This window comes from Serinus canaria, chromosome 1A (genome assembly GCF_022539315.1).
Source record: "Serinus canaria isolate serCan28SL12 chromosome 1A, serCan2020, whole genome shotgun sequence".
Classification (NCBI taxonomy): domain Eukaryota; kingdom Metazoa; phylum Chordata; class Aves; order Passeriformes; family Fringillidae; genus Serinus; species Serinus canaria.
Genome location: NC_066314.1, coordinates 48,406,027 through 48,429,305, shown reverse-complemented (window position 1 = coordinate 48,429,305; position 23,279 = coordinate 48,406,027). Strand labels below are relative to the sequence as shown.

The 23,279-nt window shown below is 40.7% G+C and overlaps 1 protein-coding gene across 1 annotated transcript in view; it reads right to left on the bottom strand.

The window, feature by feature from the left end:
* Positions 1-23,279, bottom strand: part of MRTFA (myocardin related transcription factor A) — a 76,854-nt gene that overhangs the window by 40,553 nt on the left and 13,022 nt on the right. Inside the window, exon 2 of the mRNA XM_030238385.2 lies at positions 7,368-7,527. Within this exon, the coding sequence (XP_030094245.2) occupies positions 7,368-7,527 (160 nt within the window). The remainder of the gene's footprint in view (positions 1-7,367; positions 7,528-23,279) is intronic.

Genomic DNA, 23,279 nt, shown 5'->3' with positions numbered 1-23,279 from the left:
GGCCTTATAATTGTAAATCAGCTAGCTTGAGCATCTCCCAGCTTCAGCTGGTTCACTGTGCTGACAGTTACTATGTGGGACATGAAATAAAAGTGGTTTTGTCCAAGGTGCATATTACATGAACAAGGAAGACTCAGAGCATTCCCTATCTAGTCAGCATTCCTTTCACCAGCTTCTGTCCAAGCCCCAGCATTCCCTCTTAGAAAGAATTTCAGGTGGATACTACCAGAAATTACCATATTTCTTTAACTCATGGTAGTTAAAATCATCTTTGCTGTTTTCTCAAAGACTGCAAAGAACACTGGCCACAGTCATGGCATCTGAGGTTCAAATAAAGATCCTGGCCTCTGCACTCCGACAGTCTGACACCTCCTTTATTGTTTAAGTACAAATTCTATTAGAATTCTGTTGCTACTTGTAAAAAAAGAACTAAGTTCCTCCACAGGAGCCCAGTGTGGAAGCTGATCCCCAGAACTTGCATTACACATGAAAAACACATTAAAGTCCCTCAGAATCTTTTCACTGATGATACAACATCTATCTACAGTTTTTTTACCTCCTTTCTCAATGGATATTTACTTTCTTTCAAAAAAACTTTCGATTACACATCTCCAGGACTGACAATTGTGGGTTTTGCCATGAGGGAAGATCCACAGCACTGAACAATTTGAGCTATGAGGCTTAATGTGCTATCATAGCTATAAATATTTAAATAATATAATTCTGTGTAACAGATCAATCAGCAAACCAAAAAAAAAAAACCCTAGCAGTCCAGAATGGTCTGCATGACCACTGGCTTCAGACTGGTGGACAAATTCTGCAGATGTTTAAAGTATTACTGCTGGCTCAGTCCCCTGCTGAAGGGCACAGAGGGGACTGCCAGCAGCAGCAGGTCACACACACTTCAAGATTCTCTCCAGCTGGTAATGGAGGTGGGCTTTCACTCACATCCTGCACAACAGTAGGGCAAGGGCAGCCCTGTTTCCCTTCTGTGGCTCCCTCCAGCACTGAGGCAGGGAGGTGGATGCAGGGGACAGTGTTTGCAGCTGTAGTTAAGATTCACTGTCACATGTCAGTCCTGAAGATACAATCCTCTACACTGCCTGCAGCCAATGTGACAGATATTATTAGCAGCAGTAAAAGAGTCTCTCAGAGAGACACAAAGGTATGGTTAGTTTAGCATCTACTTCTAAAATGTTGTCTTCTTCTTCTGAAAAGGGAGAATTTCTCATCAGAGTGTGAAAAAGGGCTGCAAGCAGCCTTAGAAGGACCTTCACATCTAAGTGTAACACAGAAAGAGGCATGAAGGCTTAGGAAGCTGAAAGCAACTAAACATCCACCAAAATAAGAAACAGAACACACCACAATTGCAGGGACAGGTTACATGCTGCTTGCAATACGGATCAAATTATGCAACGGCAGCTTCTGGCAGTGCTCCAGCAGTGCTGTGAGATTTGCAGAGGTGAGGAACCAAAGATCATACCTACTGCCACATTCCTTTCCTACAAAAACACAGCTGTAGTCTCCATGCACTTACTGCTGGAGAGACATGGAGCAGCAGGAAGCTACAGAAACTCCACGCAGAGAAAGTCAAAACTGGATCTCTTCCTTCCATCACCCAGAGGGCATCACTCAGCACTGCCCCCAGCAACCCAGCTGGGCAGCACAGTGTTGGTGCCTGCCAAGTGTTTCAGTGAGGAAGGTTACCAAAAAGATGTTAAACGTGTCAGCTGGTACAGCAGTTGTTAAGGGAAATACTCTCAGAATGGTGACAGGCCTTTGAGCTGCCTTTGGGGACAGGGACCACAGAACAAGGTCTTTACAAGCATGATTGCAACAGAGGATTCCTGTCCCTGTGATGGAGAAAGGTCCATCATAGGCACTTCCACTGAAAACTCTTTAAAAGATGTATTTTTAGAAAAGGTTTTCTCTACAGCTATTTATTTTGAAAGCCAGTTTTTAAAATAAGATTGTCAAGAAAGCACCAACTTTCACAGTCAATTTTGCAAAGAATTTATGTCCCAAAGCAATATATCCTCTTCCTTATCACCAACTTCTTTCATATTTCTTGTTAGCTGCATCAGGCCAGTATAATTTTAGATGGCAAAACTGCAGGCTGGAAAGTTCAAACCTTTGTTCACTTGAAAGAATGCTGATTATATTATTTGCACAATAAATTCTGACAGAAGATCACCTGCACATTTCTTCTACCCATCTCATCTCTCCTGAAGACACTGATGAGCAAAAAAGATTTTGTACTTCTTCTTAGCAACCACCATATTGCAACTACTGCAGGTCTGCTCTTAGTTTGGAGAGCTACCAGGTTAGTAAATATTACATAGTGCCAGGGAAAAACATCACATCTACTCTACTAGCCCAAGTAAAAGACAGAAACTATGAATTCTGCTCCATGTTAATGCCCTTGGGCAGATGATGCATCCTGAGGAGCCTCCTTCAAGAAAAAGCAGCACAATCTGCCCCACGGGCTCACTACACATTTTAATTGGACAAGCCTAAGCCACATCAGGAGTCGTATCCATTTTCTACCATAGGCTGCAGAGGTTCTTACCAAAAAATGTGCTGCTTCTACATTTTGGATTGAAATTTATTGATGCAGCAGGTGACAAAATCAGTAATTCAATGCTCAGAAAAGACAGGAGATATGGGAGTTGGAGCACGAAATGAAAGATCTGAGCAGGCACTTATTTTTGGTATAGATGTTGTTGATCAATGACTTGCAGGTGTGACTGCACGATGACAAATCAGAGGTAAGCACTGACAGATCTTGTGGATGGTAAAAGTACCAAGATAAGATTTACACAGGCAGCCTGAGATGGATCCAAAAGCAAAAGGAAAACCACTCCTGTCACTGACCCTCAGTTTTGGGTAAGGACTCCGAAAGCTTTTTCTGGATGCAAAGAAAGCGGTTTGAGTTCCATTTTCAAAAAAAGCAGCTGCTTTTCAACAGCTCCTGGGGAAGTCTAAGCATCAGTCACTTGCTGTTTAAAAGAGATGTTTTCTTGGAAAAATAAACGACAGATAATTATGAAAAAAAATCAACAATCTGAAAGCCACTCAAGTGTTTTCAAGCTTTATTAATACGTGTCCCAGTTGCTGGGATTATCAGTACCTCAGCACCACTGCCACTCAATGTGAAGCTCAATTCCACTGTGAAGAAAATTCAGTTGACAGGGCAGGAAAGTACTTACTGGAAATTTTACTTGGTATCATTACCAGTTCAAAGCATTGCCTGCATAAATGCTACTGACAGCTGTACTCATGGCACCACACCCAGTTTCTACTCTTTGTTGTTTTCTGCAGAGTCCTTCCATCTCTTACTCCTGCAGGTCCAAGTCTGCAATTCTTTCTTTTTAGTATTACTCTGCACTACAGAAAGCACTGTAATAGCCATTTTTGACAAATTAAATAGATCACAGTGTGGTAAACAAGTTAGCCTCTGTCCCTCTCCTCCTCCTCTTCCCATTCCCAGCATGAAAATAGCTAGGGCTAAAGCAACAGCTGGGGATCATTACACTGACAGGAATAGTTTAGTAAACTGCAAGAGGGGAAAACATGTCATATCCAAAAAAATCAAAAACACATTAGAGCATCAGGACTGAAAAAACATGTGAATTCAGCTCCAGGGATAATGTTATGACTCTTCTTTCACTGATAACAACTGACTTACAAAAACCCTGGTCATTCAGTGTTAACCCTTTTCTCCAAGCTACCCACTCATGTCACAGAGTTAACAAACACCCTGAAACACCTCTAGTCCTCACAGCCAAATGAGGCACACTGGCTATTTAAGCAAAAATAAATTTAAATTGAGTCAACTTCAAGCCACTTCACATAAATATATCATTATCTTACCTTCACTGCACCTCTTACTTTTAAGCATAACCACAGGCTGTGGTTGCAGCAAGAGGATACAGGGAGTCTGCTGTGCCTCTGGATCTGCCATAAGAAATGCCAGAGCAGATCAGCTCCCCGTACATTCAACGCATTTTCTGTGTTTTAATGTGTCAGAGCACTATTTGCATAAATAATTCCAAACAGTGGGATGCATTAGGCCATAATTCAGAAAGGCATCTGTGTGTTTTGTGACTGGTTTCTGACACTGCTTATCCATGAATCTGCATTGCTCACACACGTCCCCACAGCAACTTCAGGTCCACTCTGAAGCAGGAAGACACAGATCACCCTTTACAGAAAAATGCCACCCTGCATTCCTGTGAGATGCCTTGGGTGCAGGGGCTGCCCTCTTGCTGGGATCTCCTTGGGACTGAGAGCTTCCAAGTCTACTCATGCAGGTTTCCTGACCCCTCCTGGATGAGGTGGGGCCAGGGCCAGCTGGACCTTCAGGTGCTGCAGGTGTAATAACAATAAGGTGTAGATTACTCCTGAAGAAAGTTAAAGGCTAACAAGCACTTGCATGACTCCTGATCTCTTCAAAGTACTGAACAGATATTAATAGTTTAATCAAAGGCTAAGCTAACTCAAATTACCTCCCATTTGCTGTGGACCAGGAATGTGCACACAGTTCGTGCAGATCAGATGGCATGCAGGAACTTGTTCCTGTGTCTGGGCCCTGAGATACAAATCTTGGAAAAAGACAGGTGAGTTTCACTGTCAGGCCCCGAGTCACATTGAATGTTTTTGAAGGGAGGACTTGCCAAAAAAAACCCCAAAAAACAAAAACAGAAAAAAAGTGTTTAGTTTAAGAGCATATAGCTCAGATGTACAGAGATGTAGTACAGAAGTGGAAAAGTTGGAATTTAGTTTTGGAAGTACTTAATTCTAAGCTAAACTCATGTGAATGCTAACTGGGTTTTGAGTAGCTTTCTGCAATTCCCTCTTCATATCTCTCATGAGGGGCTACCATACTGTGGTGTTAACTGATCTAGGAACTGCAAACTGGGCTCCAAGGTATTCTTGAATAGAAAACATGTTTATGGATTCCTGAATTGTAGGAACTTTGCAAACAACTGCCCTAACACATACTTTGAAAAATACAAGCTTAAGTTCTTTGGCTCCTGCATGTCAAATCCATTTCTGTGTAGAAAGCATCACCATTTCCCAAACTTCAGTGTCAAGTCCTAATTTAAAAAAAAAAAAAAAAAAAAAAAGGAAATAAATCAGATTTAGCAGATTTAGGAGACATCTGTTTTCCAGAAATCAGGAAGCAAGATATAGTCTATTCCAGATAGCTGCTTCTCATGGGAATCATTAAGAGAATAGATGAGCATTGTCAGTGTTAGGATAGACAGCCCTTATTTGTCCAGTTTTATTGAGAGTGAAGAAGAGCTTGCTTTTTCTGTCTTGGTGACAATGAAACTAAGCTGTCCCATTTTTAGGGGGACCAAAAACTAAGGCACAACAGTCATCACTCTCATTCAATGCTAATTATCTACTTCCATAAGGGTTTACATGTGGATGCATCTGTTCCTCTGCTGCCCATAGAACTGGCTCAGCAAAATACAATGCATGCTACAGAATAAATACAACAGGCATCCTGAGACTGCAGCAGCAGCAAGCCTAAACTGTTATTATTTTCTTCATCTGGCAGGAAAGAAGCTGGCAGCACCTATTTCTCTTTCCTAACCTTCATTTGGTAGCAAGTGGAAAGCAGCTTTCCTTATCACATGTGACATTAGAGCATCATGGATTAGCCATGGGTAGGCTGATGGTACTGCTGGACTTTGCAGAGTCAACAAAGCTTTTCCAATAACCAGAATTATGCAAGATTTCAATGGCCTTAATTCACTTCAACTTGAGACAGCAACAAACTTCTTATATTGATTAAAGTAAGACAGAATTGCTTTTTCCTTGTACATGTTATCCCACTGTACAGCTTGTGATATTTAGTGATTGGGTGGAAGATATATCCTGGAACATCCAAATGCAAAGTGCTCACCTTCTGTGAAAACCAATGCTTGCAAATACAGGACAGATGCAAGTTCTGGCTTTTTTTTTCATTTGGGTTGTTTTTTTTTCTCTGAAGATTGATGTGCTGCAGCTCTGTGTCTCCAAAGCAGATAAAGAAATCTGGGAACACTGCCTATACTAATGGATTTATAACTCCTGAACTTGAATTTGAGGACTGGGACTTCAGTTTTCCCTCTCCATATTTTTTCAACAAAGAATATTCCAATGAAAACATGCCACAAAAATAGTAATACTTTTAAAAATTAACAGCAAGCTAGCTCTTGATAGATGTTCAATAGGCTTGGTAGGGGGAGTGACAATTGGGGGCAGAAACTTAACAGTTTTGTCTGGCAGCTCCAGCAGGCCTAAACTTTGTATCAGAGAAAAATCCTCTAAATGCAACTGCTAAAATCCTCTTCCACACACTGGCCATCTTTATGCAACAAACATGGCCTCATTCTATCTGGATTATTGTCCTCAACACCTAACCCTTTCTTTATCTTGCTTTGCTGTGCAAAATGTCAGAAAGTTGTTTTCCCCTCCTTTCAGATGACATTACTTGCTCTTAAAATCAGTCATCACCTTATTCTGAGGCCTCTGTACTCCAGATCTTTGTTTCCTTATGCAAGTTCCTACTAAAATTTCACTTGTAGATAGACAGATCCAGTATTTCTGATAAAACATAAACCTTGCTGCTTGCCATTGGCTTTTTGTGATGTTCTGCCATTCTTCTCTGTAATCTTTTCCCAGTTCCTGTTTGTTGATATTTATAATGCTGTGCACTATGAATGGATCACTTTTTTCATCTTCGCAATCTTTTTCAATCCCTCTAGATCCTCTTCCTTCCTTTTAGATATCACTCCCTGGAATCTGACCTCTCTGTCTACATAGTATTTTAGAATTGTTAAATCCTTATTTTAAAAATCACACATATTTGCAGAATACCATCAAAACAAAATCACATTTAGATATATACACAACACCCCTTGCACACTCTCAAAACAAGAACATAAAGACACTTAAAACATGGTACTCTTATCTTCTTCAAGGCACAGTTGCCACTCCAGAACAAGCCTTTACACCTTTAATGAAACAGCCTTAAAACCTTGCTCACAAGAGGCCTACAGATGTACGAGAGAAGAAGAAATTTTAAGTTTGAAACCAAAACTTCAAATTACAGTTGTCTCAAGATCCCAGCACTGCAAGTCACTTCATACAGAGCTCCAGGCTGGTCGAGTGACATGCTTGAATGCCCTCAGGGACAAGAGGTCACAGAGTCAGTGGGAAACCCAAAATCTGGACTACTGCCCAGAAAGCAAAAACCAGGCAATATGCAAGAGTGGAAAAAAACCACAACACCATAAAAAAAAAAATTCAAAATAAAACCCCCACAAATGAATTATACAGTGCCTACAACAAAGAGAGCAGAGCCTGCTAACCTTCTCGTAGGCTGTGGTAGGAATCCTGATACGCGCTTGAACAGCTCTTGCCTTGCTTTGACACAGTCTCTGCGAGCGGCACAATCCCGACATAGGCAGGCTGCAGTGTCTTGGCTTTATCCAACATATTAGAGGAAATCCCTGGACCTGAAGGCGGATTCTGTAACACAGGAGGCGTCCAGGAGGTGGAAGGGGTGCTCAATCCTCAAAAGAGACCCAACTGCAATCCCTCTCTACCAGGTTTCGGTCACTGCACCAAGTGGTAGAGCAGAAAAAAAATCAGTTTACTGCTTGATTCCAAGGCTGTGCTTGCATCAGAACAGAGAGGTTCTGTAGGCACAGACAAAGCCTGACAGCCAACATCTAAAGATTGAAACCAGCAAGGCTCTTGGCAAAGTTTTTCTTCCTACGATCTCAAAGCTCAAACAGAAAGTTCAGTGTTTTCAGCAAGCAGCTATAAGGATTCAGGCACCCGAATGCAGAGCACTGCTTATCAACAGATGCGTGGACTTCTTTGTGGGGCCACTTGCAGTAACAGCCAACCTCATTCACCCAAAATAGTGAACAGTTGGTTTCTCTACTCACACTGCAGACACCTGCCAGACAGGCAATATCATGTGATAGAGCAGAGCACTCTCTCCCCCTGCATCTCCCAACTGTAAGCACGCTGTGCACACAGCTAGGAGAATACCCCTGCTCTGAGTGCAGAAGCCACGTGCTTTTTCTCCCTTCTTGCTTAAACCCTTAGAAACAAGAGTATTAGCTGTGGAGAAAGCTAAACTGGTAATCCAAGAAACAGAGTCTTCATATGCATTGGATCTGAGACCACACACAGGTAAGAGCAGGCTACTTCTGTGCAAGCAAATATTCTCACCCCTTCTTCCCTTAAATCCCTTCTCCCAGCCTAGCAGAAACACCTACCTGAAGATAATCTGCAGCCCCAAATCCAAAACCCTCTACTGCAAGCACTAGAACTTCAGAATCTGTGTTTGTACGGGGGCAGCCACCTCATCTTGAGCTCATTTCATGTGTATCAGGAACAGATGCCACATGGCTGACAAATTTTGGTTATACACACTGCCCAACATGGTGTTGGAATTGGAAGTGGCCAGGGAAAGCCACGTTCCCTCTGAGCACCAACCAGGAGATACTCTCACCACCAGTACAGTGGGTAGCTATGTTGGTTTTTAATTTTGCTAAGCATAAATCATAAGTAATGCAATGAAGTCTGGGGTTAAAAAAAAACTAAAAAAAAAAAAAAGAGAGAGGAATGTCCAATGATTACACGTACCTAAAAAAAAGTATTCTTGTTATCTTTCCAGGAAAAAAAAAAAGGAAAAAGAATAGTAATGAGTGTCATCCTACACACCTGGAACAAAGACAACCACATAGACATTACAAAAATAAAAAGATGAATACTCTAAACACTACAGGAACAGTTTCCAATTCGTATTATGTTCCCATCCCGATCAAGACAAAATTTTCTCATTTCCAAACAGTCTGAGAGGCATTCAAGCCATTTTATAAAGCAAGGCTGGAATTACAATCAGGGGGAAAATGTCTCTAGTAATGAAAGTAATATCTAAGGAAAGTAGTGTTCAACCAAATGCTAGATGGCATCAGTGACATTTCTGAGTACTTTCAATAGTACTCTTCTTACTTTGAAATGTTCAACCTTCACCCAAGAAAGAATCCACATTCCAATCTTCCCATGAGTAAAAAATACACCTTTGGTGATAATTTAAAGCTCTGTAATTGCAATATTCCTGAATTACCACCATACTCAACAGAAATTTTCATCTTAATTTTAGGATTTGTAAAAGTCAGGTGAAGGTTCAGTCTCACAGTGAACTTTAGCCAGTAAGGTCAAATTACTGCATAAATAGAAGAGCCTGTTTTTGCGTGAGCATTATTAGCAGTCACGGCACTGTGGAGAGCTGCCTTGGGAAAGAGAGCCAGCACACCACAAGAGTTCTAAAGACAGGATGAAGGAGGAGATAAAGGAACACATTGTCCAGATCTCCCCTTTCAGCAGCAACACAAAACTGCACCTTGAGGCAGGCCTGATACTCTGAGCAGGGAGGTTCCGTAACTGTAATAACTAAAAAACAATTATCCAGTGCCAGACCCAGTTCTACTTTCCCTGGCAAGAATATACCATCTGGATGGTAAAAATGACAAGACTCAGCTACAGAGGTCAGAACTTATTATTATTTTGCCAGCCAGGGCCTCTGAGTTAGCAGGTCACTATAGCATACAAAACCTGAGAAACAGGAGCAGGCTGCTCATGGAGAAAACCTGCCAGTACCCAGGTATTGCCAAAGCAGCCCTAAGATGTTGTCCAAGTTCTGATGAAGAAAACTTTAAGAACTGATGAAGATCTAATCCTTTCAATGTGTTGTTATTGCAGAACTGCAGATATGTGCAGACACACCTTTCTTTTTTCCTGTGCAGAAAACAGCTTGGATAGAAAAACACTTGACTGGCTCAATGGTAGTTAGGTAAATATTTTATTTCCTGAGGAAGATATTCTAAAATTTTGTCTTACAGTATCAAATTTGTCCCATAGCATTATTTAGTGTTCTAAAAGAAGGAGTAATCATCCAAATTATCTGGGCCACAGCACTCCAAAGAGGAAATGGATAATGTCCCCCATGCTGTAAGAAGATAAAACTTCAGAGGGCCTAGACTGGAGGATACCTTCAACACACGAGCAAGCACTTGTGGGTTTTATCCTGTCTTGTACAAAACACTGATACCATTTTCACTTGTTTATAAACATTAAGAAAGTTTTTAAAAGTTTAATTTGTTTTACTGGATCCTGATGTACAGGTAAGAGATCTGAAAGTCTGATCAGCAATCACATGGACAGAAATATCAATGCACTGTAAGAAGTAACTTTGACAGTTACTCTGGAAATCAGCAGGGTAGATTGGAAAACCCATTTCACAGCAGAGGTAGAATTCCAACAACAGTTTCAGTTGCTTAACAATCCAGAAAAGTAGGATCAACCCCACTAATGCACACCCAACATTCAGTGTCTTGCACAACTTTTACTGTGGAATTGGCAGAAGAGCTGTTGGCAAAACAATCACCTTTACCAAAGGCACCTAAGTACTTGCCACAGATTTTTCATCTGAAAAACATCAGGCCCAGTTTTCATAATCTATCCATGAGACATGAATTGAGCTGTACATCCTTTGACTTTCAAGTGTGAAATAAGACACAGGATGTGGGGATGTATTCTTCCTCAAGATGCTGCATCAGGTGCACACAGCTTGCACAGATACTGCTGCTCCTTCTGGAGGCCATGGAATGCAGCACTTGCATTTGAGGTACCACTCAAAGCAGTGAGTAGATAGTGGTACCTCAAATACACACAAATTTTAATGCATTCATTTCTTGTATCTATCTTCAAAAGCCAGAGGAAGGGAGAGAGGGGCAAACTAATCTTAACATGGGACAGCCCTTGGATGAGCTCAGCTGTAACACAAAACTGCATCATTAGTTTCTTTCCCCCAAAAAATACTGCATTTTTAAATTCAAATTATTAAGCAGATAGAAAATCTGTTAATAATCTCCACCACCACCTTCAAATGTGCATTTTTCTCCTCCTTTCACCTCCAGTCCTCTCTGCAGTTCAATGCAGGTTCTCCTCTTTCCCCCAGTAATAATGTTCTCACAGGACACAACACCTGCAATGATCTGCATGCACATAATTTAGTGATGAAATACAAACAATGTACTGCTAAAAACTTACTCAGGCAACATAAGAGAGATCTCAGCCAAGGTCTAAGCCAGATAAATCCTGAGAAAGAAGTATGAGCCCACTACATTTGAAGATCTGTCTGAGATTTCTAGCAAGTAGACAAAAGTTGGGAAAATAATAGAATGCTGCACTACATCACTTTGAAGTTTTGATGTCTTACAACTGAATTCATTTTATAGTTCAAAATAAATACAGACTGCACACTGACACTTGTGTTGCTTATTTCTCAGCTAGGGATCAGCTATGTAATGTGAGTTCACTGTGGATATTCCCAGGATCCACCAACAATGCCTCCCACCAACAATGACCTTTAGGAAGAGGAAGAAAAGTGAGGCTGGGAGCACCGAACATTTTTGCTTCTCCAGTTCTCAGGAAGAGCCTGAAATTTACCTACTCTTATGTTTTCAACCAGCTGGTGATAGCTAGTGCTGCCATTCAGCTTTCAGAAAACTCCTAGACATGACAGGTAGCCAAAGCCAAAGGACCATGCAGATGTAAAAATAGGTCACAGCAGCAGGAATCATGCCTGGGAACCTGGACTTTTGTTGTAGCTTTTGAGCAGCTCTTCAGTCCTCCAGCCCACTCTGGGATATACCACCACCCCTGCTTTTGGCAAGTTGGCTGTCACTGAGCTGTAATTACTGTGAGTTGAAAGCATAAAAATAACTGCTGCACAGGGTGGAAAACCTATCAGATGATGTCAAGGCGAGTTTTGAGCCCTCCCTTCCCCCCACCTCCCCCCCTCCACTTCCTTTCCTATGTCACTTTCTCATTACCTCACTGTCTCTAATTCTGAAAGTGCTTCTCTCTGCATCTTTCAGCTGTCAAAGTGAACTTTACACAGCAGCTAGAGCCAAATCAACCCCCAGCCCATATATAAACTCTGCCACCCACTCCATTCCTTGGGATTCAGCCAAGATGTCAGTTTGCCTTTCCCTGAAAACACGCAGCAAATGAAATCCTCGATCCCTATCTGCAAAACACTGGACCAAGAAGAATTAGTTGAGCCCAAGGAATGCAACTCTGATCTGCATTTGATTAACTCCATAGATAAGCAGTTTCCAACCAGCAAGGCAAGTCAACATGGTGAGTGAGGTGTGGAAAGGCAGCAGCAGCAATCCCATCCCCCTCTGCTAACAATGAGTAACTCAGCCCGGCCTCGCTCCCAGGCTCTGCAGACCTCAGGAGCAAAGTGTGCCACAACAAAGCCAGAACTTTTGATTTTCCCACCTCTCCCCTCCCTAGATCGGGAGCTCAGATGTCAGTACTGCAAAGGGACTCCAAAAATATTGCTACAAGGGCTGAAAAGAGGGAAAATACAGAGGAAGTGAAGCAAAGATGTTGGTTCACTTATGGACCATGCCTCTCCTCCTTCCTCCCTCCAGGACCCAGTGCACTGAGCAACCTGGGTGTGATAAAGAGAAGGAAATGGTCCAGAGGTCTGTAATACTCTAGATCATATGCAAACAAAAGCACTATGTAGCACATGCTCCTGATACTACTACATGTGAGGGCAACATCTGCTCAGAAGGTGTCACCTATGCAGCCAAAAAAAATTGTGCAACTTTTAAAGACAAGGTGGTTAATTTACTTGGATTTTCTTCAGAAAATCACTGAGAGCAGTTCTGTCAATTCTGTGCTCTAAAAAGCTGCATATACACTCCTTGACTACAAAAAGGTGTTGCCAAGGAGAGATTTCGAGCCCAGAGAAGAAGAAATGGTGGATTCTCTGACCAAAGCAGTGGAAGGACTCTGTCCATGACAGAAAACATGTCATGGACATGTAGAGGGTAGAACAAAAGCAGAGGGATTAAGAGAAAGAAGTTTTATAACCAGTTCCCAAACAACTACAGCCCACTGAGCATATAAGCCCAACAAAAACAAGCAAGTAAATTAAAAACACATATCCAAGTACAACTTATTTGTTATTTTTACCATTTTGGTTGATAAATTCTGGTTAGATGCAAACACTGTTGCATACCTCTTTATAGTTCAAAGCTACTAGCCCTTCTTCAAGTTACCACCCTGTTGTGAGCCCCCAGAACTGGCTGTATGAATGCTCTCACTCTGTTCCAGTGCAAAGTTAGAAAGATTAGCTCAAATTACCTTGGCTAAGCCAACAGGCTTCACAGTGAGAGCTCACACATCAAGAACCACATCTCAAATGTGGGGTGAGTATATCCAGTGCAGGGCCTTAACTGAGAGCTGCTCCAGCTGGAATCGCAACAGAATTCCATATATTCCTTTAGTTCAGCTATCACCCATCTTGCTGTAAAATAATTACTCAGACCAAAGGAAGTAACAGTTCCTTGCTCTTACCTAAGAGCAGTAGTTTACTTGTTATAAAAGAGTCAGAGGTTTCAAGCCAGAGACAGTCACTCAAGGTTCAAGTTAAAATTGTTCTTATCAGCCTTCCTGCCTGCAGTTAATCTGCTAATTCACCCACATGCTCCCCAAATAACTTCACCTTCTCCAGGGGTAGGCAGATGTGCTCACACAGGTGCAGATGTGTATTTCCCCACCCCCACCACTACCCAGGAGCAGGAACACTCAGAGGTTGCAGAAATCACACACACAGAATGACAGAGAATACTGAGTTGGAAGGGACCCACCAGGAGCATCGAGTCCAACTGTTAAGTGAACAGCACTGACGTGTGAGTATACACTGTGACCAGTGAGAACACTGAGCACAAGACTTTTCAAAACATTTCAAAACATTTCCTCTTACAGATATTCCAGACTTTAATTTAAACCACTATGAACAAGTGAAAACAGCAAAGTCCAAAACATTTGATTTTGCTCTCAAGAGCAGAAAACCAGAGGAAGTTCTGGCTGCCAGACCAAGGGGGTTAGTGAGCAGAATAGAGTGGAAAAGGAAGTAATTTGAATTTGTCTTAAAACAGCAAATTGGTTTCAGGAGGGAGTAACTGGGAAAGGACAGGAGGAAGATACCCTTCCCCTCATGTTAAGGCATGTTTAAGAGTTTGAGAAGTTATGTCACTAATTCCTGTGGTTGTTGAGCAAAAGCTATCCTGTACTTCTCTCTCCCACATCCTTTAAATGTCTGGCAATAAAAGGTTTCTTCTCTATCAAACCCTCCTCCTTACTGCACTTACTGCACAAGAGGGTTACCTGCAAACACTTGGAAAATGCAGTCTATTTTTAAAGTATCTAAACAAGAGAGGAAACAGCCAGGCTGTACTCTGTGCTCACACACTGCTTGTGGAAGGATTAGCAAACCCTTCATTTACTTCTCAGCTTATACTAGCAGAATTGCTACTAGGTAAACCTTCATTACAGGACTGACTTCTGCCCAGAAAGCTACTTCCTTCTCCAAACACACTGGTTACATGGGCAGTAATAACACTGTTGAGGCTTAATGTGACCATTATTCTTGGTTAATCTGATACAGAATTGCTATTAAAGGTTATGGTTGCAGAGGTTTTCTTCACAACTTGAAAGAAACTGCACTAATGGAGATATAATTCTAAAAAGACCATAAACCATCCCATTCAATTAATAAGTTAGTAGCCAACCCTAATCATTTTAAATGTGGGTTTTTTCAACTCTTAACTTTTTCTCTAAAAGTGGTTCAAGTCCTTTGTCACAATCAGGTAGTAATAGAGGCTTGGTTGAGGTAAAGTAGGAGACCAAGCTTTATGATACCTCTAAATCAATGCAGTGGTAGGCTGCCAGTAAAAGCAGTGGCCTCCTTTTCCCTCATCATGGATGCTCATCTCACCTCACAGTAGAAAACTACTACTGTCAGGATTATTTGAGGTAGGAAACAAATTTCTCTTTATAATGTATAGTATAATGTATAATGTATAGTTCTTGCATTGCCAAAAATCTATATATCATCACCTCCAACATCAAATGCTCAAACTCCTCCTTTAGTGCTGAAATTCAGCTATTCCCTGGATATATCAATGCCAATCTCAAGCTCTCATGGTGGCTTCAACAACTGCATTTGTTTCCAGTATAAAAATGTAGGGTGTTTGAGTTTTAATCTATAGCTGCAACATAAAATGAGTCTGAGACAATGTCAAGGCACATAACCATGATATGGTTAAACTCATGATATGGACACACTGATCCTGGAAAGAACTTCCAGGATCTTGTATGGATTCATCCCCCCTCCACACATGCAGACCTTTCAGACCTTAAGTGAAACATAAAGCACAAATCTCAAAAAGAGGAGAATTTTAGACTAGATTTGGGATAGTTTTTACCTGGATGCTGCTAAATTAGCTTTTGATTAGCAAGAAAAATATTCCTGTCATATTATGGTGGAAGAAGTCCTTTAATGCCTTCATGGGACTCACTTGCCTATCACTTTATGAAGGTGCAGTTTTGACAGTACAGCCGTTCCTTCTCCGTGGACTCCATTTATAATTGAATCCTATTCTGCATCAACCAAACCACAGGTTTACTTTCCTTTATCTAAAGGGAGGGGGGAAAAGATACAGGCCTCCTTTACAAGGAGCACGATTACTTTCCTCCTTTACAAGGAGCACACTTACTTTTAAAACAAATTTTATCTCATATTCAAGATTTCTGGTAATGTCAGCCATGAAAGCAAAGAAAAAAGGCAAGTAGCTGTGAGGGTGTATCCTCTCCCCAGCAAAACCTGCCAATCTTGGGAGTTTTAATAACCAGCTGGCCTAAAAGCATAGGAAGGCACGTGGCCTAAGAGCATATAATTGTAAAGAAAACTGTGCTTGGAACATGATGTTCTGATTCAGACATCAGCTTTCTGTTCCGCTTGCCTCCTCCTAAATCTCTAAGTTCACCTGAAACAATATGCAGAGAAGTCTCTTCAGTCACAATTTTCCATTAGCTGCCTCACACCCCTTTAAGATCTTCCTTTCTTGCTTTGGCATAAAGTACCAGAACTTATCAGTCAGAACCTCACATTTATGGATTCTGATCAATTCAAATCTATTAAAAAATATTTTGGTTGGATAAACTAGGTTAAAACAAGTAGAGAGATTTACATATAACACAGAGTCTGTGTGTCAGAATGGAATTAGAAATCCCTGTCTCCTCCCTTCCTTGGCTACCGAATCTATTTTATGAATCCAGACACAAGAGAAGGACCATTAGGTGGGACTGCATAAAAGCAAACAGGTGGAGGATCTAATGGACTAGACAAACATGCAAAGGGAAAAGATATGGTTTTTAGATGGCTGCCAGTTGTTATGATCTGGCAGAACCTGGCTGCTTGCTGCCAGTACATCTAACAGCCAGCTAAACAGAAGTCACGTGTGAACAAACTCTTTAGAACAAAACAAATTTTAACAGAACAGACATTGCCATATGCTTACTTTTAGCAACTATGCTATAGTAAGGCCAGAACTGACTATGAATTCACAATTCTCTCCTATCAGAAAATATTTTTCCCTGGGCACAACAGCAAATCTGTCTTTAGGTTTCAGCTACAGTGTGCAGAGACAGACATGGTGTAAGAGAGGAGAGCAGTGGATACTGACTGTCCTGACTCAGTGAGGCTTTGACACTGCCTCCTGCAAGATCCTCCCAGAGAAACTGATGAAGTAAGTCTGAGCCAGCTGAGGAGACTTTGAGGTGGACTGAAAACTGAATGGCTGTGCCAGCAGGGTGCAGCGGCACAGACTGGGGGCTAAGTGGCTGCAAAGCAGCTTGGCAGAAAAGGGCCTGGGGATCCCACTGGACACCAAGTTGAACACGAGACAGCCATGTGCCTTGGACAAGGAAGGCTAAGGAAGGCTTCCTTGGCTGCACTAGGAGGAATGTTCCCAGCAGAGCAAGGGAGATGATCCTACTCTGCTCAGCCCTGACGAGGCCACGCCTGCAGTGCTGGCTCAAGTACGAGAGAGCCACGGCCGTACTACAAAGCTTATCCATCTAAAAACCTGAAGGAATGGTACAAAGGACACAGAGCCAGGCTCCTCTCAAATGTTACCCAGTGACAGGACCAGAGTCAATGGGCACAAACTGGAACACAGGAGGTTCCCTAAAAACGTCATGAGAGAATGTTTTTATTGTGAGTGCAACTGAGCACTGGCACAGGTTGCCCAGAGATATTCAAAAGTCATCTGAACACAGTCCTAGGCAACTGGCTCTAGGGGAACCTGCTTGAGCATGGGAGTTGGAGAAGATGACATTCCAACTTCAGCCATCTGTGAGAGATGTGTAACCACCCTTTTTCCAGGGACTTGTCTCTTCATAGATAGGCAACAACCACAGAGTAAAATCAAAGCAAATTCTAACATGACAAGCCTCGTACTGGGGAAATGCTGATATTTTTAATATTCTCCTAAGAATCACTAACTTCTAATTTAATTCTTAATGGATTGAGTCTATAATGCACTGTATATTATTCTGTGGTGGCCAGTCTTTTCTGTCTCTTGGACTTACTGCTCAGCCACTGCCACCATTTATAGGCTCCATGACCTAGAGTTCAGTAGTTTTCTCACCCTACTTACAATTTCTGAGTTGAAACTGTTTATCTGATTCCTCAGCTTCACTGTTCAGGACGGAGTTTAAGTGTTATTACCCAAGCCAGATGAAAGAATCTAGCATTATGCTCTCATCATTCCTTCTTTTTGAAGGCTCGAGGTTTCATAAGAAAGTTCAGTGAGTTAATTAGAGTCACTGATCCATCAGAAAAGTGAGGGGGTTTTAATGGCTTTGTTGTCAAAAGAGAATTAGACTCCTCAGAAGAAAATCCAACTGTCCAGGCTAGCTGGGGCCAAGCAGTAGGTGCACTCAGCTGCTAATGCTGCTGCAAAACAGGAGTGAAGGAAAAGGACAACCCCTTCTCCCTTCCACTGGTCACGACAAATCATTGGGACAAATAATTTAAACTGTTTTGTGTTATTTCACCCTTGAGACAAGCTTCTTCATTTTTGTTTCAATTTAATTTCTTTATTTCAGTTTACCATAAAGATATTGGGTCCCAAGAGACCGAGCTGCCACATTTCTGTTTGGAATATCTTGAAGATAAACACACAGGCATGTGCTGTGTATAGACAGCCAGAGCATGTGAAATAAAATCAACACTCTGTGGGCACATCAGGATTACTCTTTGTACTACAAGCACACTAGGTACTTAATTAGCACAAGCACAACAGCTTCATGATATGTCAGATTTATTATGATTATGCTGCAGAAATGTTTGGGACTTTTGAACATCTTCTTCCCTCTCGGTTAATGGAGCGCAGTTGCAACAGGGCAGTCAGACATCTGGAAATTCTGCAGAAGTGTTAGAACAACCCTCATGGTCCAGGATGGGAGGAGGCAGGAGGAAAAAAGTGGGCAGGCTGGGAAAATAAAGACATATACAAGGAGTAGTATCTGCTATTAAATCTACCCCGTGGAAATTAGGTTCCCACCACAATTTAGGCCCCTGGCTCTCCACAAACAACTTCTGTTATAAAGTTCTGTTATAAAGAAATAAAACTATGCACAGCCAGCCTCCTGATACAAGTTAGAATGAAGTACTCAAGTACTTGACAATGCCAGAATTATGATATTAGGACATTTTTCTCCACTAAGTCCTCCCACACTTTTCCGTTTTCTGCTCCCAGTTCTTCTCTCCTCTCCCCCTAAATCAGTTACTCACCATTTTTCACTAAAGAAATTATTTTCCCCCCTGCTAACTTTCCAAATTAGTTGCTACTCAAAATTCTAAATCAAGCTCTGCAATCTCCTGTCCCAATTAAATCAAAGGAAAGAGTAGCTCACATAAATAACATTTGCAAGATCCAGTTTTAGCTTCTAGATTTTGCAGCAAAGTTTCCAGTCCTGCTTTAGGGCCAGAAGGTTAAACATTTCTCAATGACGCAGGCTCCCTTAGCAAGAGAGAGATGAGAAAGGGGTCCAAAAAAACCTCATTCTTCCCAGGCACTAAATCAACAACCACAGCAAACAGTGATTGCCTCTCTCCAAGGAAAACTGGGAGGAGTGGAGCAGGCTCTTATTATAGGCAGCCACTTTGTCACCATAATTCAAAAGCCCAGTACAAAGAAAAGAAGAAAAAATAACCATAAACCCTCCAAATTTTTAAAAATCCCAGAATGGAGATTGTATATTGTGCACTATATAGAAATAATAATAAATTAAAAAGCAAAGAAACTTAAAATGCTGTAGGGAATTGCAAGTCTGTTTAAAATTGCTGTTCTTTTCTGGTCCATTTAAAGTTGCCAGTAATTTTCTAGCTTAAACTTAAAAGATGCTTTGACTTTTAAATGGGCTGAAATTTTCATGCCTTAGAGACCACTTTTCATATACTACATATTCCAGAATCTCATTAATCTCTTAGTTTTCAAGGTAAGATTAGCAACAGTGGTTTTTCCAAAAGGAGTCTACTGATCTGGATCTTGTTCTTACTTATTCAGAGGTAACATAAAATCAGCAGAGATATACTGAAAAGTTTTCTATTTCAGTTTTTAGTGAATGAACATAGAAGGCTCTAAGCTTTGGGAATGTTTTGCAGTAGTCAAGTTCAAGGTACTTTCTGAACCAAATGTTTTGCAAGTTGCAATCTTTCATCAGTGATACCTCAGTGTCACATAGTAACTTTAATAAATCAAAACCATTCAATATCTTTTTAAAAGGCATATGTTTGAGTTGACATCAGTGAACACAAAGTCCAAATCTCAAATAATGAAAAACACAGACAAGGAACAACAGCTTCATCCAGAGTATCTCCAGCAGAATTAAAAAAAAAAAAAAAAAAAAAATCTCCTCAAGGTCACTTATGATTACAGACTGATCAAGCCTGCTTGTGATTCACTGGAAGCTGCAACTTCTTTATTTGGGATACGCTCATTTTTGAGGAAAAACAATCAGGGCAAAGAAAATGGAAAACTACAAAGAACTACAAATACATTTCTCAACCTACTTTTCACATGGGTTAATCAAATAGGTTCATACCCTGTTGGGGATCCAGTGCTGTGCATAATGCCTGGGAAGCATCATTAACATTATGTAGAGGATAGGATTTAAAATAAGCATCAACTGCAGAAAGATACAAAAAAACCATTAAGCAGGTCACATTAGCAAATACTATTTTAGCACTTGCCTACTTTAAGAATATTGTAAGTAGATGCAGCTTCTTCTAGGGAGAATATTTTGCCTGCATTAAGGTTTGCATCAGTTTAACTATGAGGTTATTTGCACTGAAAGCCACTGACACATTTAATATTGAAAACTAGAAGACTTTTAACCAAAGAGAAAAATTCTAGGACAGCTGTCCAGCATGAGTGAGAAATCTAACACTTTTTAAAGCAGTGCTCAATAAATTTATGTAGGGGACTATATGACAGGATTACTTGCAGCAGCAGGGGAGGGGGCTCTGCAATCCTGAGGAGTAATTCCAGTTCCATCGCTTTGTGACTTCTTACCTACCTAAACTATTGCTACATTAGACAGCATTCTTAAACCACACCAAGGGTAATCACAAAAGGGAGCTGTGCCAATGTAATTAAACCAGTTTTCTATATTGATTTTGATGGTAAAATTCTCATGACAAAGAAATTGAGAGGAAAGGGGGGGCAATAATTCTTCTATCAAGGCAAAGATTCTAGTTTCACCCCCATAAATCAGAGCTCGTGTTTCCTTAGCCACAAATAAAAAAACCAGACCACCTCAAAACTACCAGCTGAGGTTTCTCCATTTAAAAAGACAGTTTGGAAGAAATGCCAGTCTCTCCTTGGAAGAGCCCTAAGGTCAGAACAGCAGAGGGTGCTGTAAGTCTGAATTGAGGTGCAGCAGCTCCAAAGCAAGGAGAATCCAGATGCAACATGAAGCTGTAGATTACTTGGGATTTTGGGGTGGGTTTTTTGTCAGGTTTATTTTGTGCTGTAGGAGTCATTTGAGACCGGCAAAAGCAGACAGCAAACAGGTTAATACAAAAATTTATTGATAGTAGCTTCCACATAACATCAAACAATAACATCAGAGACATTTCCAAAACCTCAGTAGTTACCTACAATCCCTACCACTGATCTATACAGCTCTGGCCACACACTAGAACATTAGGGATTGATTCACATTGATGCTTAGACATAAAAAAAAATTATACTTTAATGACTACAATCAAAATGTAGACTGGACTTGGATCCCATTATTAAAAAAAATCCTGATTATAAACACTAATGCAAATTTTTGCTATCACACAGGCATGGAAACTTGAGCACTTTGTTAAACATTAGCCATCTCTTAAATCTGGCAAACACTGGATAGCAAGGATCACCAGGTAACAGGGAGACAGAACGGATGTGTGTCTGCAGTTCATCCCTTCAGGCAAAGAATGTGGTGTAATCATCATACCAGCTTAGAGACACTCAGCATAGCACACGATCAGATTTTATCCAGAACCTAAATTAGTGGCAGGTCACAAAGATGACTATGATCTGCCTGAGCCACAAAAATAAAAATTATCAGTCTGAGCCTATATACATAATCAAGAATAATTCCTATACAAGTGTGCCTAAGGACCTCAAATAAGAACCCAATGAAAGTAATCCTTTTCCACTTCTTTTTTCCAATGCATTTGAACTATGCTCCTAAAGAAAAGCTGATTCATATTCATCATGTAAGTGAGTGGGTAACTCACAGAGTATGATGACAACAACTAAGCAGGGCCCATTATACATAATGCATTAATTTCACAGAAAGAAAGACTCTGTTTTGATTACAGTTACAACATATAAAACCTGGCATGACTTTACATGCATTTTAAAATTTTGTTTTGTTTTTAATAACAATTGATGAATGATACCAAAAATTGCATAGGACGATGACAGTCTTACTGTTTACACTGGAAACTGGTTAAAATGCACACACACACACACACACACACACACACACACACACCCTAAAGTTAATTCTCAGAAGCTGGATTTTAAAGTAAGCTGGACCCATAAGAAGGGTTATGAGACAAAGCAGTCAGTGAATAATCATTTTGTGCCTACCACATCTTTACTGTTTTAGAACAAGTGCAGACTGTCTGTGACCCCCTGCAAGTGAATCTTACTTCACAGAAGGGATAAGGGCAAAAAGCTGCCTGAATGGTTGTTTTCCTACTCTCTCTTTCTTAACCTATAGGGTAACACTTGCTGTATAAAAAGAATAAACAGAGTATTCTCAAAGCAGATGGAGAAAATAAAAATATTATTTTCAAAAGATGATTTAATGCTTCAACAAATACTACAGGGATAAAGAGAGTTCCAGGAGTTTCTTGTTTTGAGGTTGTCAGCAGAAACAGGTACTGCTCAACTAAATTATTCTAATGAGTACTCTTTATTGTAGACTGTCATTCTTGACACAAAAAAAAAAAAAAGTAGAAAAAAAGAAAAGCATCCTTTATATATTTAGTTTCAGTACAATCCTTTAACTCTAGTTTGGCTAATACAACCACACTGTGATTTGCTTACTCAATAGTTAATCACAGGGTAAAAGGTAGCAAAAGATTATATTCAGATCTTTCATGAATGAAATAACTCACTAATGTGCAGCTTACAGCTGTGCACTCCTCTCTCCACATCTCGTAACAGCCAACCCAGAATTTTTTGTGCTAGAGCTGCAAACTGCACAATTTCCATATTTAAAGCTGACTTCAGGAACATCCCATTTGCTGCTTCGGAAAGAATTCCCACTGCATGATGACGATGAGGCTCACATAACTTTGTTCAGTCTTTGAATCACATGCAGGATTCTGGTTAAAAGCCAGTGAAGAGTCATTTTATCACTACTCAGAATATACACACCCAGGGAGCTGTACCAGTAACAGGGGAACTCTTTACACTCCCCAGGAACTCGCCACCCAGATACAAAAGGTTACATTTCCAAATGCCATCGATTCCAAACAGAAATCAAAAGTTCTATTTTTAAAGTAGTGATGATGCAAACTATAGAGCCAGGAATGTTCTCCCCTCAGCTCCACCCTCCATCCAAAACCAAAATCCCAATTGTGTTGATTCAAGAGCACATTGCAATCTTGAAATTCCAAGTTGGAGGGAGGGAGGAAGAAAAGAGAAGAAAATTAAGTTCTACTATTCAAACAAATCAAAATGCAAAAAACCCCACAACTACAAAATCCTCTCATCATTAGAAAATGAAAACAACAGCAAGGAAAAAAAAATCTTTTTAAGTGA